Below are 16,142 nucleotides of genomic sequence, written 5' to 3'. Positions count from 1 at the left end.
AGACGCAGCGCGCTCGCGTCTCGCATTAATTCTTCTCCCCGACCGGCGATATTTCGCCGATGATGGACGTTTAACGGTAAATTTATCCCGGGAGCGTAAATTTATCCGCGTAACAAATGGACGGACAGATTGAAACAAATACGATCGTTTTCTGCGGATCGGCCGCGGCGGCCGAACGCGACGCGCGGAACCGATTTCCGGCGGGTTTCGCGCGCCGCGATTGTCGCCCCGATCGAAATCGATCGCGGGCGTCGACGATCGATAACCGGTAGAAGTGAAATAAAAAAGAGAGAAAGAAAGAGAGAGAGAGAGGGAGAGGGAGAACGTTGGAAAATCCGGCCGGTAAAATCCATAATAAATTGAGTCCTTCGCGATCCTCCCGGCCGATCTCTTGTTGTTTTTCCGCGACGGGATCGCTCGAACGCATTCGTCACTCGGCCAGCAAAATTCAAATATTTGTTACGTTGATCGCGCGCGTCATTGGAGAGCTGTATTTGCCGTGTGCCGACGTATCATTTCTGCGGAAATCCATAAATATTACGGGGGCGGCCTGGTCCGAGCCGCGTCGAAGGAACGCGCGTCACGCTCGAAAAATCGCCGACCGGTTTCAATTTTTCAGAAGATCCCGATCGGATTTTAATGGGCCGCGCCGAGGGCCACCAGACGTTTCTCGATTTTATTAATACGGGACAATGAATAATCGAACGCGTCGAATGTTCGCGGAGGGAGAACGAGCTCCGTTTCCGCGGCGGGCGAAATACGCGAACGGCTGTTCGAACTTTTATGAAGTCGAAGCTTCAGTGGCGCGCGGCCGAATGCAAATCGCGTAAACCCGCGGCTCGTAAATCAATATCCCGTCGTTCGGAAAACTAAAGGGCACGACAGGATATATTGATTGCTGGAAAATAGTGGATTCAAGAGAATAATTTCGATGCCTCTCGGCTGACAAGAAAGAGGCTTATCCAACGTGCGCGAATTCCGATCGCCGCGGCCTACGCGTTCGGTTCTTGTATTTTCCTCGTTAGATGCAAGCGAGCAACTAAAGGGCACGACAGGATATATCGATTGCTGGAAAATAGTGTATTCAAGAGAATAATTTCGATGCCGATCTCTTTCTCTCGGCTGACAAAAAATAGGCTTATCCAACGCGCGCGGATTCCGAGCACCGCGGCCTACGCGTTCGGTTCTTGTATTTTCCTCGTTAGATGCAAGCGAGCAACTAAAGGGCACGACAGGATATATTGATTGCTGGAAAATAGTGCATTCAAGAGAATAATTTCGATGCCGGTTTCTTTCGGCTGACAAGAAAGAGGCTTATCCAACGCGCGCGGATTCCGTGCGCCGCGGCCTACGCGTTCGGTTCTTGTATTTTCCTCGTTAGATGCAAGCGAGCAACTAAAGGGCACGACAAGATATATCGATTGCTGGAAAATAGTGGATTCAAGAGAATAATTTTCATGCCGATCTCTTTCTCTCGGCTGACAAAAAATAGGCTTATCCAACGCGCGCGGATTCCGAGCGCCACGGCCGACACGTTCGGTTTTTGTATTTTGCTGGTCGGCTGCAAGCAAGCAACGTTTCATTCTCGACTGCGAAAATTGCTTCTCCCGAGCTGACCTGCATCGACCAGCTAACCCTTCGACCGATGCGATGCTTTCGGAACTGGGGTAGACGTGCCGGTTGTGGCCGCGTTAAGGATTTCTAGGAATTTTTATCGCGAATGCTAGAAGATAGTATATCAGATAAACAGAAAAGTAATGAAACTTGTTGTCTTGTTGGCGAAAAATATTTATTTACTAAAGAAATCCTACGTTTTAATCGACGAAATGATTTCATTTATCCGTTTGACTGCTAACGTATTTTTTCATAATAAGAAAAGCGACATAAGAAGAGCGCGGTAGCGCTCCTCAGCAGTCAAACGGTTAATCATTTTTTAACACCCTTTGCCAGCGTAATATGTTTGCTTTATTTTCGCTGTGAATGATTTAGTGATTGTTTTGGGTGTGACAAAGATTCGAAGATCGAAGCCTCCTCGTTGCGACGAACCCTCGGAAGTTGACGCGCGATTTTTCTTTCGACGTTCCGCGCTACGAGAACGGAGAACGAAGAATAAATAAATAAACGAATGAACTATTACGAGAAAATGGTCATTAAAAATTCCGTAGTAGCCTAAAAACGATATTGTGTTTATCTGGTTCGGTTTGCCGCTGCCACGCGGCGAGACGATTCGTCGAGAAACGAACGTAGAATATCGCGGTGGTCGATTTCGCAGCGAGAGAATCGGCGAGGTATGTTGCAGAAAGAGAGAGAGAGAGAGAGAGAGAGAGAGAGAGAGAGAGAGAGAGAGAGAGTGTGTGTGTGTCTCGGGGGCGGGTCCGCGATGATTCTCGTCGGCGGAATTCGCGTCGCTCCGTAGGAATTTTAACGCGGCGTTGGCCGCTGCTTAAGACACCGTTAAACCACCTCGCAGCAGTACACTTATTTTTACGACTAGGAGAGAGAGTTGCCTCGTCGTACCCATGAAAAAGTTCGCGCTCTGCTCGGCCCGAAAGTCCTCCAATAAAGCCGGTGCTCCGTGCTCTAAGGCTGTTTCCACGCGGTCGGTCGAGCGGGAGCGTGTTGCGCGCGTGTTGCGGCTCGGCGCGGCGCGATGCGATGCGATGCGAGCTGGCCCCGGGAACACGCCGACAGGAATTGTGTTTAAGAAAATTGCCCGGCCCCCGGAAGAAGGATGGAACGACGGGATTCCCCTTCGGCGAACGAGAGAGAGAGAGGATCCTTTTCACGGCAACGAAACACGCCGGAAAAAAAGAGAAACGGCGGCCGAGAGAGAAAGAGAGCGAGAGAGAGCGCAAGAGAGAGAGCGCGAGAGAGAGAGAACGCGAGAGAGAGAGCGCGAGAGAGAGAGAGCGCGAGAGAGAGCGCGAGAGTGAGAGAGCGCGAGAGTGAGAGAACGCGAGAGTGAGAGAGCGCGAGAGAAAGCGCGAGAGACAGAGCGCGCAAGAGAGAGAGAGAGAGAGAGAGAGAGAGAGACGCTCGCTCCAACTCTCGGCGATGGCTGTTGCTGAAATTGAATCTCCGCCGTTAATTCGACAAACACGACCGATTCGGCGCTGGAAACGCTCCGAAATTCGAGGAATTCTCGCGCTCTCGCTAACGCTCCCGCGTTTATACCCGGATCCCTTTTGACTCCGCCGGCGCTCGAATTATTATTCTGCTTACCGTCCGAAACACGCTACAATGCTTCGCACGGTTACGGTGATTTTCTAAAGACGAATCGGACAAACGCGATGAATATGCACTCCTTTTAAAGCCACTAATTTTCCAGCCGGTCGTTCATTTTCTACGGAGAGGATGGCGTTTGTACGAATTTTCCATCCCGGAAATCTGAATGTCTTTCCTTAGAATATGCCTCGCATTCGATCGTCTTCCGGAAGCTTAGAGAATTATTTTCAGAGCCATCTACGGCAAAGATTCGAAGATCGAAGCCTCCTCGTTACAACGAACCCTCGAGAAAGTTGACGCGCGATTTTTCTTTCGACGTTTCGCGCTACGTATTTGAACGTGTTTCGAGGAATCGTCCGACTTTCGTCGTCGCATTTTATCGCGAATGTTTGCTTTATTTTCGCCGTGAATGATTCGGTGATTGATTTGAGAGGTTCGTCGGCAATTAGCTCGAAGAATTAAGTCGGCATTTTCATTGGTGTTCAATCTGGATTCGAGTGAAATTTGATTCGTTGAAATTTGATCAATTGAGACAATCTTCGTTTTGCATTAAATATCACCAGTCGATTCGTTATCTTTTCTCTCAGGGAAAAATAATCCTCTCCCTCGATTCGTAGATTGAAATTAAAAAAAAAGAACTGAAATAAAAGAACAATAACACACAGCTGTGAAATATTGTCAGAATCAACATCTAAAAGATTCGGTGTTCTTTTTATTCGGGTATCTTACACGATTACGGTATCGATAATTCAGTCGATGTCCGACACGCCGAGAGATCGGAGTGCAAAGGGTCAAGCTCCCCGAAGCGTCGCCTTCGCGTTTCGATGCGAGAGCGCGCGGGAAAAGGCGCGATTATTCGAATCGAAGCCGACGACGAGCTTATCGAATCCGGGAGGTCTGCGGAACGACGTGATGCCGCGGTAAATTCCGGTGAAAATATTTGCGACGAAGTCGAACGCGTGGCGTAATCGCGTGTCGATAAGACAAAAATAAAAGGAAGGAAGAAAGAAAGAAAGAAGCGCGGCAATTTTCGAGAGCGCGAAGCCTTGAAGCGCTCTCGGATAACAGAGGTGTGATTTACCGTTGATATTTTGCGGGCGACCCGTAAGCAGCCGCAGAAAATAAGAATTCCGCATGCGCGAATCTCTCTCTCTATCTCTCTTTCTCTCTCTTTCTCTATTTTTCTCGCTCTCGGAGAAGCGACTTTCGAAGTTCACCTTCGATTCCGCTCGGAGGGCACCGCGGCCCCGAAGTTCGTTTCACGGGAGAATCTACGTGTATTGTTATCGCTGATTTCCCCCGCAAGGAGAATATTATTATCGGAGATTTCTTCGGGCGGAAATATTAACATCGCTGACCCTCCTTCGCGGCGAAACCTTATTATCGGCTTCACCGCGACGGAATAATATTATCGTCCGTGTTTTTCTTTCCGCCAGGATATCCGTATTACCGGGCTCTCGCCGGAGAGAGAAGAAGAGAGAGGGAGATAGAGATAGAGAGACGCAGAGAGAGAGAGAGAGAGAGAGGGAGAGCGAGAGAGAGAGCGCGCGAGAGAGAGAGCGCGAGTGAGAGTGAGAGAAACAGAGCGCGCGAGAGGGAGAGTGAGAGAGACAGAGCGCGCGAGAGGGAGAGCGCGGGAGAGAGCGCGAGAGATAGCGCGCGAGAGATAGCGCGCGCGAGAGAGAGAGAGAGAGAGAGAGCGCAAGAGAGAGAGAGAGAGAGAGAGCGCGCGAGAGAGGCAGACGTTATCGCGCAGAGATATCCGCCAGCGGGGATATCGTTTTCAATATTTTCCTTGCCGAAACTTTCGATGGCACTGTTACCCGCCGAAGAAGAATCGCTTATCCCCCCTCCCTACAGCGACGGAAACGTTTTGGCTCCGGCGATTCTTTAAACAGAGATTTCGCGACGATGCTTTTTGGTAAGCTGCCGACATACTTTCGGGGGATGGTCTTCCCGGCGTGGCGTAACTCTTTCGAAATTGGACCGGGTGGCCCGTGATTATTCGAGATGCCGAATGAATCGGTGCACTGGGTGGCTCGTCGCGCGTTATCACTTCGATTTGAGTCGCAGTGCGTAAGTGTTTGGACACCGGATAATAGACGATTAAAAGTTGCATAATTTAATCTTATTGGTATTCCTTTATTCTTGAATATTTTATGTGTGGGGTGCGAGCGAAATAAAATATCACGATTCTATCATTGATTATAATCTGACGCGTTATATTATATATAATATATATTGTATATTATATAAATCAATTATGTATTAATATACATATTGTACATTATATGTATAATATATTCTATATTAATGTATATACTGTATGTTATATATAAATATATTATATATTAATGTATATTGTATACTATATATAAATATATTCTATATTAATATATATATTGTATATTATATATAATATATTCTATATTAGTATATATTGCATATGATATTAATATATATTGTAGATTCTATATTAGTATATATTGCATATTATATTAATATATGTATATAGTATATTCTATATTAACGTATATTTTATATTATATAAATATATTCTATATTAATATATATTGTATATTATATATAATATATTCTATATTAATATATTCTGTATATTATATAAATATATTCTATATTAACGTATATTGTGTATTATATACAAATATATTCTATATTAACGTATATTGTGTATTATATACAAATATATTCTATATTAACGTATATTGTGTATTATATACAAATATATTCTATATTAATATATATTATATATTATATAAATGGCGGGGATGTTCACAATCGAATCGAATGGAATTGAAAACAAAAATTCATTTCTTATCAATTAAAACACTGCATTTCGTTCTCATTAATCTATCCCACCAGCAACCCAAATATACGTCCTAGTAACATAAAAAAATAATATAATGCATAAATAAAATAAATAAAATACATAAAGCAAGGCTTAAATATATAATTTTAACTATTATATGATTTTTAACTCTTCCGCTTTTTGCATAGAAAAGCCGACCACCGCGAGAACGCCCGCCATTCGTCAGCGTCTTAGCCGCAACTTCGTGCCGTGAAGAGCCGCCCAGCAACGTCGAAGATCTTCGTCTTGGTAGTCCGGGTCGTGGCGAGACTTCGACTTCACCGCGGCTTGACGGGGAAAAAGTGAATTCGATTTGCAAAAACGAAATCTGGCTGGGAACATCTAGCACGGACGACGCGGCGCGGCGCGGAGAACGCGCTGTCGTCTGGTTTCGGCGACGAGAACGAGGGCATCGCATCGGCGCTCCCGATCTCTCCGGGGCCAAGAAGCGGGACCGAAAATTCGTTTCGCGGTTACCGATGGACAAGATTTGTTTGAATTCTGTCCGGAATCCCCAATCGTTCTTCGCGGCGGAAGGGACAGGCCGGCCCTTCGTCGAAATTGGATGCAGGATTTGAGGATCCGGGGACATTGGTGCAGCGCGAGGCGGGAATCCGAATAAGAGACGAGCGAAAAATAGGGGCCACGGTCAACCGCGATCAGTATAATAAGCGAGCGCTGCTTTCTCTCTCTCTCTCTCGCTCTCACTCTTTTTTTCTCTCACTCTTGGAGACCCTTTTTTCCATTTGCTTCGGCAGGCGAAGGTCCGCCCGGATTCGTATACATACAGGGTGTCCCAAAAATGTCTCGCAATCCGAAAGTGGCGGGTTCCTCGGGTAATTTGAAGCAACTTTTTCCTTTACAAAAATTTTCTCCGAGGCACCGTTAACGAGTTATTAACGAAAAACAGTGACCAATGAGAGGCGAGCTCGGCTGGCGCGAGGCGACCGAGCCAATGAGCGGAACTGGGCTTCGCGCGTTGGTTGGCTGGGCCGCTTCGCGTCAGCCGTACTCGATTCTTATTGGTCACTGTTTTTCGTTAATAACTCGTTAGCGGTGCCTCGGAGAACATTTTTGTAAAGGAAGAAGCTGCTTCAAATGATCCGAGGAACTCGCCATTTTCGGATTGCGAGACATTTTTAGGACACCCTGTAGACACGAGGGCGAGCCGCCGACTTCTCCGGTTTTCACGATTTTCCGCAAATCTCGAGGATATTGCTATTTAGGTGACACGATGATTATTCTACACGGCGAAATATTCTGATCACGGAGCCACCGTAACGAGGACTTTCGTGTATTCCCGGTCGGAGAAGAGAAATCGAGAGCTTCGATATCCCGGGCTTAAGACTCCGCCATTTTCGGAGACGATGCTCCGACGACGTTCGCTCTTTTCGATAGCAGACGATCGTGAATAGGCTACGGATTTTTACGATTTAAACGATCTTCGACTTTTTATCATCGTTAGCGGAAGAGATATATTTTTATTTCAATTTTCGTTCGGTAATTGAGGTTGAATATTTTTAATTTGCGCAAAGATTCGCAGTCGCGTGTTTTAGTTTCGGAATATATTATACGTTCTCCTTTCGCTCGGAGAGTTTTACGTTGTATTGTTATTTGGGAACAGATATTTGAGAGTTGTTTAACCCTTTGCACTCGAGGACGAATCGACGCAACGTTTAAAATAGTTCTTCTGATCCATGGTTTTTCCATTTTATATGTTTATTATATATTTAAATTGGATATTGTGAATCGTGCAATAGTTGTGTTTTCAACAGATCTTTAAATATAAACAAATTTCATTAATAGGATTATTTTGAGACGCGACGTAACAATTTTTAATGGCGTCTCGGGGCCGCTACTCGAGCGCGAAGCGTTCAAGTTTTTTTGATTTGTCACGACAGGCTCTTATTTGGAAGATCGTTGCCAATTTTTCGGAAATTGCAATCTTAAGGTATATGTTCGTTTAAAAAGTAATTACAGTAAGTTTCATCGTTGGGAATACAAGCTGGATGGATGAAGTCTGAATTAAATTAAAGACATCCTTTACGAGAATGAAATATACAGTATATAATATATATTCTATATACAGTATTAATATATATTCTATTCTATATATTATATATTATTATTATTATATATACTATATAGATATTTCTATAGATATTACTATATAGTATATATTCTATATACTATAATATATATTCTATTATAATATATATTAATTTATATTTATATAATATATATTATACAGAAATATTATATGTTAAATATTAATATTATATATTATTACATAGAAATATATAATATTCGCGCTTATAATTGGATCAAAAATGATGTAGAACGCTCACCTTCTCCTTCTCGGTCGGATCATCCTCGATCTGTAAAAATAGAAAAAGATGGATATTTAGCAACAAGTTGTTTACTCAAATCAGTATTGAACAATCGATTGATTATAGATTTACTATTTATCTGTTCGATGGGAATATTGTAACTTCGATATATTTTTTTCTGCTTTGAAACACTGTTTTCTATCGTGACTGGACAGATATCTTTCAATACTGTGTACTAATAGTGTCTTGCCCCCGTATAATGAATAAATCAAATACAATTAAATTAATCGTTAGTTTTCATTCTATTGAACCTAGTAAAATATCAGAGTTTAATGAAGCTTCGCTGAAATTTCTGCAGCGACCGAATTCGGTCTCCGGCGTCGGACAATGGCCGAACGAACGTAAAACTGTGCCAAAGAACAAACACAATTAAATTAATCGTTACTTTTCAGTCTACAGAACCCAATAAAACAGCAGAGTTTAAAAAATTTCTTACAAGAACTTACTAAATCGTACACGATAGAATTCAACGAACGCGTCGACTGAAATTTCTGCAGCGGCCGAATTCGGTCTCCGGCGTCGGACAATGGCCGGACGAACGTAAAACTGTGCCAAAGAACAAACACAATTAAATTAATCGTTATTTTTCAGTCTGGAAATCATCTGTCCGAGTTCGGAGACCAAATTCGGTCGCTGCAGAAATTTCAGTCAACGCGTTCGTTGAATTCTAATATGTACGACTTATTAAATTCTATTGGGTTGACAACTAAGTAATTGCCGATTTCAGTTATAGATGTCTCTCACTCCCATTTTTATGATATCCGCGAATGTTATATTATAAAATTATTATTATTATTATTATTATTATGTTATATTTTATTATCCGTGAATGTTGGCAACTGGACAAATTGAATGCAGCGGTTAAGGAAAAGCGACCAGAATTGGTCAATCGTAAAGGTGTTATTTTCCACCAGGACAATGCTAGGCCGCACACGTCTTTGTCCATTCGGCAAAAATTGATGGACATTGGTTGGGAATTGATGTTACATCCACCATATAGCGCTGATCTCGCGCCATCGGATTACCACTTATTTCGATCCCTGGACAACTCCCTTCGTGGTAAAACTTTTAATGATGATGACGCTGTAAAATCTCACTTAACTCAGTTTTTGGCCGAAAAGGATCAGACTTTCTACGAGCGTGGGATTTTCAAGTTGTCAGAGAGATGGCAAAAGGTCATCGAACAAAATGGAAAATACATTACAGATTAAGCTTCATTCCAAGTAAAAAGTTGTTATTTCATTGAACAAATTGGCAATTACTTAGTTGCCAACCCAATAGTAAGAAATTTTTCAAACTCTGCTGTTTTATTAGGTTCTATAGACTGGAAAGTAACGATTAATTTAATTGTGTTTGTTCTTTGGCACAGTTTTACGTTCGTCCGGTCACTGTCCGACGTCGGAGACCGAATTCGGTCGCTGCAGAAATTTCAGTCAACGCGTTCGTTGAATTCTAACATGCACGACTTATTAAATTCTAGTAAGAAGCTTCATTAAACTCTGCTATTTTACTAGGTTCTGTAGACCGAAAGCTAACGATTAATTCAATTGTATTTGATTTATTCATTATACGGGCAAGAAACCGTTGGTACACAGTATTGAAAGATACTGATAGTGATAGATGTGTGTATTAAAGATCTGTCCAGTCGCAAAATCAACGAACTTGCGTCGACTGAAATGTCTGCAGCGACCGAATTCGGTCACCGACACGTCGCACAATCGGCGAACGTGAAACTGGGCCAAAGAAAAAGGTCGCGCGCGTGTGCCGGTATTTCCGTGTCCGGCGACGTAAATCGGCCGCGCGATCGACCGACGCTCCTCGAACGTCGTTCGAAAATAATCCGCGCGCCCATAAAGAGGGTGGCGGATACCAATTCGCCAGGCGGCTGCGAATAAAGCGAATATAAAGCGGCTGGTTTCCGGCTAGCGGCGACTATCGCGCGTCCCCGGGAATCACGCGGATCAGGAGCGCGCGCGCGTTATCTGGCCGCCGGTGGCATTATCGGAATGCCCGCGTGCTATTTTTACGCCGCGGATTTATATTTAACCATTATCTGGCACGCGATCCCCCGCCGGTTTTGTAAACAACCCCGGAACGGGCCAACGGAAATGTTTTTTCGATAGATAAAAAGCCCGGGGTGCTGCCGGCCACCCTCCCCTCCCTCCCCCTGTGCCGCGTGCGCGGCCACCTGTGCCCCCGTGGTCGTCGGTCGGCCGATTAAGCCGCGTCAAGATAACAGTTCATCGGGATCCAATTACCTCCGGAACTCCCGCGACGGGGGGGACGGGTGGGGGGTAATTAATCGCGCGGCACGGCGGCGACCATCGACCTGGTAATTATTAAACAAAGACACGGATTACCGATATCTCGAAGCCGGCCGGAGCGGAGCGGGCCGAGGGACGGCGGGGGGTTGGAACGGGGTTTCGTAGGGGTTGGTCAGGCGCGCGGAGGTTATCGAGCCGATTTCGAGTCACGCGAACGAAGAATGAGAGACCCGCGGCTTCCATAATCGATAACGATAACCGAGTCATTGAAATTCTTCCATCGCGGACCAACGAACGTCGCTCGCGAATTGCGGCGACGTCCGCTTCGTCTTCGACGCCGACAGCGAAGCAGCTCACCTCGGAACCACGGTTTCACGGTTTCGCGTTATTCGGATTGCTTTGGGGGAATATTGTCGCGCGATAATTATACGAACGAGTGCCTTTTGGTCGACGATTTTATTCGAATGATTTGTTTTGCTATTGCTTGGCCGCGGATGTTCGTGCGAAATGAAAATCGTGCGCTCGAATTGCGAAATATGGGACGCGAGCACAGATTTATTTTACGTCTCGATTAGTCTAATGAAGTATTAAAAATTGTTTCATAGGACTCTTTGGGTCTTTTAAGCGATTTTATGGTTTTATATTCGTTCTACTCGTTTTCGTCGCGGATGCATAAAATCCTAAAATTCTAATGAACTATTGAAAATTGCCTCATAGAATTCTTTGGATCTTTTAAGCGATTTTACGGTTTTATATTCGTTCTATTCGTTTTTGTAGAGGATGCATAAAATCCTAAAATTCTAATGAACTATTGAAAATTGTTTCATAGAATTCTTTGGATCTTTTAAGCGATTTTACGGTTTTATATTCGTTCTATTCGTTTTTGTAGAGGATGCATAAAATCCTAAAATTCTAATGAACTATTGAAAATTGTTTCATAGAATTCTTTGGATCTTTTAAGCGATTTTACGGTTTTATATTCGTTCTATTCGTTTTTGTAGAGGATGCATAAAATCCTAAAATTCTAATGAACTATTGAAAATTGTTTCATAGAATTCTTTGGATCTTTTAAGCGATTTTACGGTTTTATATTCGTTCTATTTGTTTTCGTTGCGGATGCATAAAATCTTAAAATTCTAATGAACTACTGAAAATTGTTTCATAGAATTCTTTGGATCTTTTAAGCGATTTTACGGTTTTATATTCGTTCTATTCGTTTTTGTAGAGGATGCATAAAATCCTAAAATTCTAATGAACTATTGAAAATTGCTTCATAGAATTCTTTGGATCTTTTAAGCGATTTTACGGTTTTATATTCGTTTTAGTCGTTTTTGTAGAGGATGCATAAAATCCTAAAATTCTAATGAACTATTGAAAATTGCTTCATAGAATTCTTTGGATCTTTTAAGCGATTTTACGGTTTTATATTCGTTTTAGTCGTTTTTGTAGAGGATGCATAAAATCCTAAAATTCTAATGAACTATTGAAAATTGTTTCATAGAATTCTTTGGATCTTTTAAACGATTTTACGGTTTCATATTCGTTCTATTTGTTTTCGTTGCGGATGCATGAAATCCTAAAATTCTAATGAACCACTGAAAATTGTTTCATACAGTTCTTTGGATTTTTTAAATGATTTTACGGTTTTATATTCGTTCTACACGTTTTCGTCGCGAACGCATAAAATCCGCGGTATAATTGTTGCTGAGACTGCTAAGTCACTCTCATTAACACTAGATTTACGGAACCCGACAAAATGGCGGGTCACTAACTTTTTAATTCACGATTATTCGCATCGCAAAGATACATTTATGAGTTATTTATTCAATTTATATGTTACTTACCGCAAATGTTACAATAATACTCGTCAAAAATCAGAATAAAAGTCTTATTGTTACTTTTAAATAATAATACTTGTTAAAAATCAAAATAAGAGTCTTATTGTTACTTTTAAATAATAACACTTGTTAAAAATCAAAATAAATGTCTTATTGTTACTTTTATAAACTGATATAAAACAGCTGTTTCTTGTGCTCCGTAAATCTAGCGTTGAACATACAGCAATGTCTCCAGGAAATGCCAAATTTCGGATCGCTATAAATTTCCCTGTGATACTCCTACACAGCTGTTCTTTCCTTTTTGCCTGTCTCACACCCAAACAGACCATTTTGTATTGTCTTCCGGGAATCGCGTCGCGTGCCGCATCACACGCTTGACCGACTCCGCCCACCCCTGGCATCGGCGTAACAATAAATTACATATAGGCGTAGCACTAGCTCAGGGAAATTCACAGCAACGCGAAATTCGGCATTTCCGGGAGAAATTGTTGTATATTTAACTAGTTCGCTGCTTTCGACGAGTATACTCGTTGCAACACAAAGTCTTGCTATGACGCAAACTCGTATCGAATATTTATACGATAGCGACGAATGAGAGACAAAATGGGGACACTCGATGCGCCAAGAGAACGCAAAATGTCGCGGCAAAAACAACTAGAAGAATGTCGGCGGGAATCTGTTGCGACGTAGAAGAAGCCCCGGGAGCCGCGCGACGGTAGAGAGAGAGAGAGAGAGAGAGAGAGAGAGAGAGAGATTCGTCGGGCCGAGGAGCCTTCATTTTGAAAAATGGCTTCCTAACGAAACCAGGCTCCGATTTCCGGCCGGCTTGCGCCCATATTTCGGACACCGCGCGATTACAAATGTCGGCCATTTCCTCGGCACGTGAGTTACGCGCAATATCGTCGGGCATCCTGCGGAAAATTAAAAAAAAACGAGGCGAAAAGAGAAATAGAAAGAGAGCGAGAGAGAGAGAGAGAGGCAGAGAGAGAGACGGGACAAAAAGGAGAACGGCGGGAGAAATAATAATAAAAAAGCGAAGGAAAATAGGAAACCGATAATAAATAACTGCGGAGGCGATCGTGACTTCGCGTTCGATGTATCGCAACAAATCACGGGGCCCGCGGAAATTAAACTCGTATCGGCGGATCGAGGCGATCGAGACGCGTCGTTGATATTGAAATAAATGTCTCTTGACGCCCCTCCCCCCTCTCCCCGGCCGCCGACGCGAGGCGTCGCGCCGTTGTTCCTCGTTCCCGAAGCGCGTTTACGCGTAATTCCGGATCCCCGTTGCTCGGAACGCGAACAGATGCTGTCCGTGCACCGATTATTATCGTTACGACATTACCGTTCCCCTTTTCTAGCGTTCTCCTTCGGCGTAAGTTCGCGTAAAATCGCAGGAAACGCGGGTCAGCTTTAAAAATTTATTACGGCGAAACTGTGCGGAGCTAAAACACTTTATGGAACATGATCGAGCATGATTCAGAATAAAATATTCGAATTCCTATCGCGGACTACAGTAAATAAATGTTAATAATTACATTGTAAAATGAAGCTGTCATTTCGTGACAACCTAATTCTACAATACCAAAATTATGGTATTTCCGGGAAATAAGGGGTTCCTGAGATCATTTGAAGCAACTTTTTCCTTAACGATAATATTCTACGAGGATGCGTTCAGGAGTTATTAACGAAAAACAGTGGCCAATGAGAGGCGAGATCAGCTGGCGCGTGACGGGCGAGCCAATAAACGGAACCGGGCCTCGTGCGCGCGTTGGCTCGGTCGCCTCGCGCTAGCCGAGCTCGCTTCTGATTGGTCAGTGTTTTTCGTTAATAACTCGTAAACGAAGCCTCGTAGAACATTTTCGCTGAGGAAAAAGTTGCTGCAAATGACCCCAGGAACCCCTCACTTCCCGGAAATACCATGATTTTGGGACACCCTGCAGAATCACCGCCTCCTAGGTCGCAGCAGTGATGCCGGGTCACCTTGTACTATACATTGCATTTGTTTGAACCGTGTAACGAAAAACGAGCGAAATCCAGCAACGAGAACGAGTGAGATCTAATAAGGGAAAATGAGTGATAAATATCCGAGGATTTCCGGCGATATCGTGCGGGGGGGGGGGGGCGAGAGAGTGTTAAAAATCGCGGTGAAAGAGGGGCGAAAGAGATGAAAAGCTCGTGTAGAAAATCTGTCACGGCAACAACTTAATGCAATACTGGGCCGACGCGACGCGGGTGGATGCATTAAAATCTGGCCGGCCTCGACCGGTCCAACCCCCCATGAAAAAGCGAGGCGGGGGCGGGCTCGGGCTTAGCGTGCTGGCTCGCCTTAACTCTCCCCTCGAACTACCGTTGGATATTGGTTTTCTTCCGCGGGAACAGGAGGCCGGCGAAGTTAAGAACGACGGACGTGTTCGTTAATGTCGTGGCTGAAACAGCTGTAATATCCCGAGAGCCACCGGCGCGAAGCTGTAATCTGGCCGGCCGCTCGGAACTTACGAAATTATGTCGCCGAACCTAATATCGCGCGTGGATCGTCCCGGGGAGAAAGAAAGACGACACTGCACTCCTCCCCCTCCCCCTTTGGCCATTGTTATTCGAAAATTTGCTTTACAGAGGCCGCCGATGTTATTAATATTCATGGCGAACGCTATACCGGGTTTGTTTCGACAAACCTCCCCCCCCCCCTCTCCTCGTACCCATTTTTCTCGTGCCCCTTGAACGCGTCCGAGCCAGACAATGGGCTAAATAGCCCATGTAAACATACTCGAGGGCGTCGCGGCGCTTCGGGACGAACGAAAAATAAAGGAGCACCGAGGCGAAATGAAAAATTGCCGGCGTTAACGAGGTGTCATAAGCACCCCGCCTTTATTCATATTCTTTCGCGTCTCGTGCCTTCCGACGCAGGAAGAGAATTGTGTGCAGGATCGGACGCTCGCGTCGTTCCCTTTAATTAGCGGTAATCGACTGCCTACGAATGAGTTCATTTTTATTCGAATAGTTTAAATAAGCAAATATTAAAATTATTATAAATTATATAAATTATACAGGGTGTCCCACAAAATGTCTCGCAATCAGAAAGTAGGGGATTCCTGAGGTTATTTGAAGCAACCTTTTCCTTAGCGAAAATGCAATTCGCGGCTTCGTTTACGAGTTATTAACGAAAAACAGCGACCAATCAGAGGCGAGATCATTTGGCGCGAGACGGCCGAGCCAATGAGCGGAACTGGGCTCCGTGCACTCGTTGGCTGGGCCGCCGCGCGTCAGCCGAGCTCGCCTCCTATTGGCCAGTGTTTTCCATTAATAATTCGTAAACGAAGGGACGGAGAAAATTTTCGCAAAGGAAAAAGTTGCTTCAAATGACCTCAGGAACCTCCCATTTCCGGATTGCGAGACATTCTCGGGACACACACTTATCCAAAAGTATTTATCAAGAATAATTCTAAAAGAGTACTTCCAAGAGATGTTCGATGAACAAAGATCGCGTGGACAGTCGCGCGTTCGAGATTTCAGCAAGAAAACGGCCGGCCGAAGGCGGCGCGACAAATCGCTATAG

The 16,142-nt window shown here is 44.1% G+C and overlaps 1 protein-coding gene and 1 long non-coding RNA gene across 2 annotated transcripts in view; one reads left to right on the top strand and one right to left on the bottom strand.

Annotated features, from left to right (window-relative positions):
• The window catches only part of Pdk1 (Phosphoinositide-dependent kinase 1), a 1,509,859-nt gene that overhangs the window by 1,278,902 nt on the left and 214,815 nt on the right, over window positions 1–16,142 (bottom strand). Inside the window, exon 2 of the mRNA XM_076519275.1 lies at window positions 8,443–8,472. Within this exon, the coding sequence (XP_076375390.1) occupies window positions 8,443–8,472 (30 nt within the window). The remainder of the gene's footprint in view (window positions 1–8,442; window positions 8,473–16,142) is intronic.
• LOC143260679 (uncharacterized) lies at window positions 5,161–7,897 on the top strand. The gene is made up of 2 exons (XR_013034970.1): window positions 5,161–5,301; window positions 6,244–7,897. It is a non-coding gene; the product is annotated as an uncharacterized LOC143260679 (long non-coding RNA).

Source organism: Megalopta genalis, chromosome 1 (genome assembly GCF_051020955.1).
Source record: "Megalopta genalis isolate 19385.01 chromosome 1, iyMegGena1_principal, whole genome shotgun sequence".
In the NCBI taxonomy this organism is placed as follows: Eukaryota; Metazoa; Arthropoda; class Insecta; order Hymenoptera; family Halictidae; genus Megalopta; species Megalopta genalis.
This window is presented reverse-complemented; position numbering and strand designations above follow the sequence as displayed.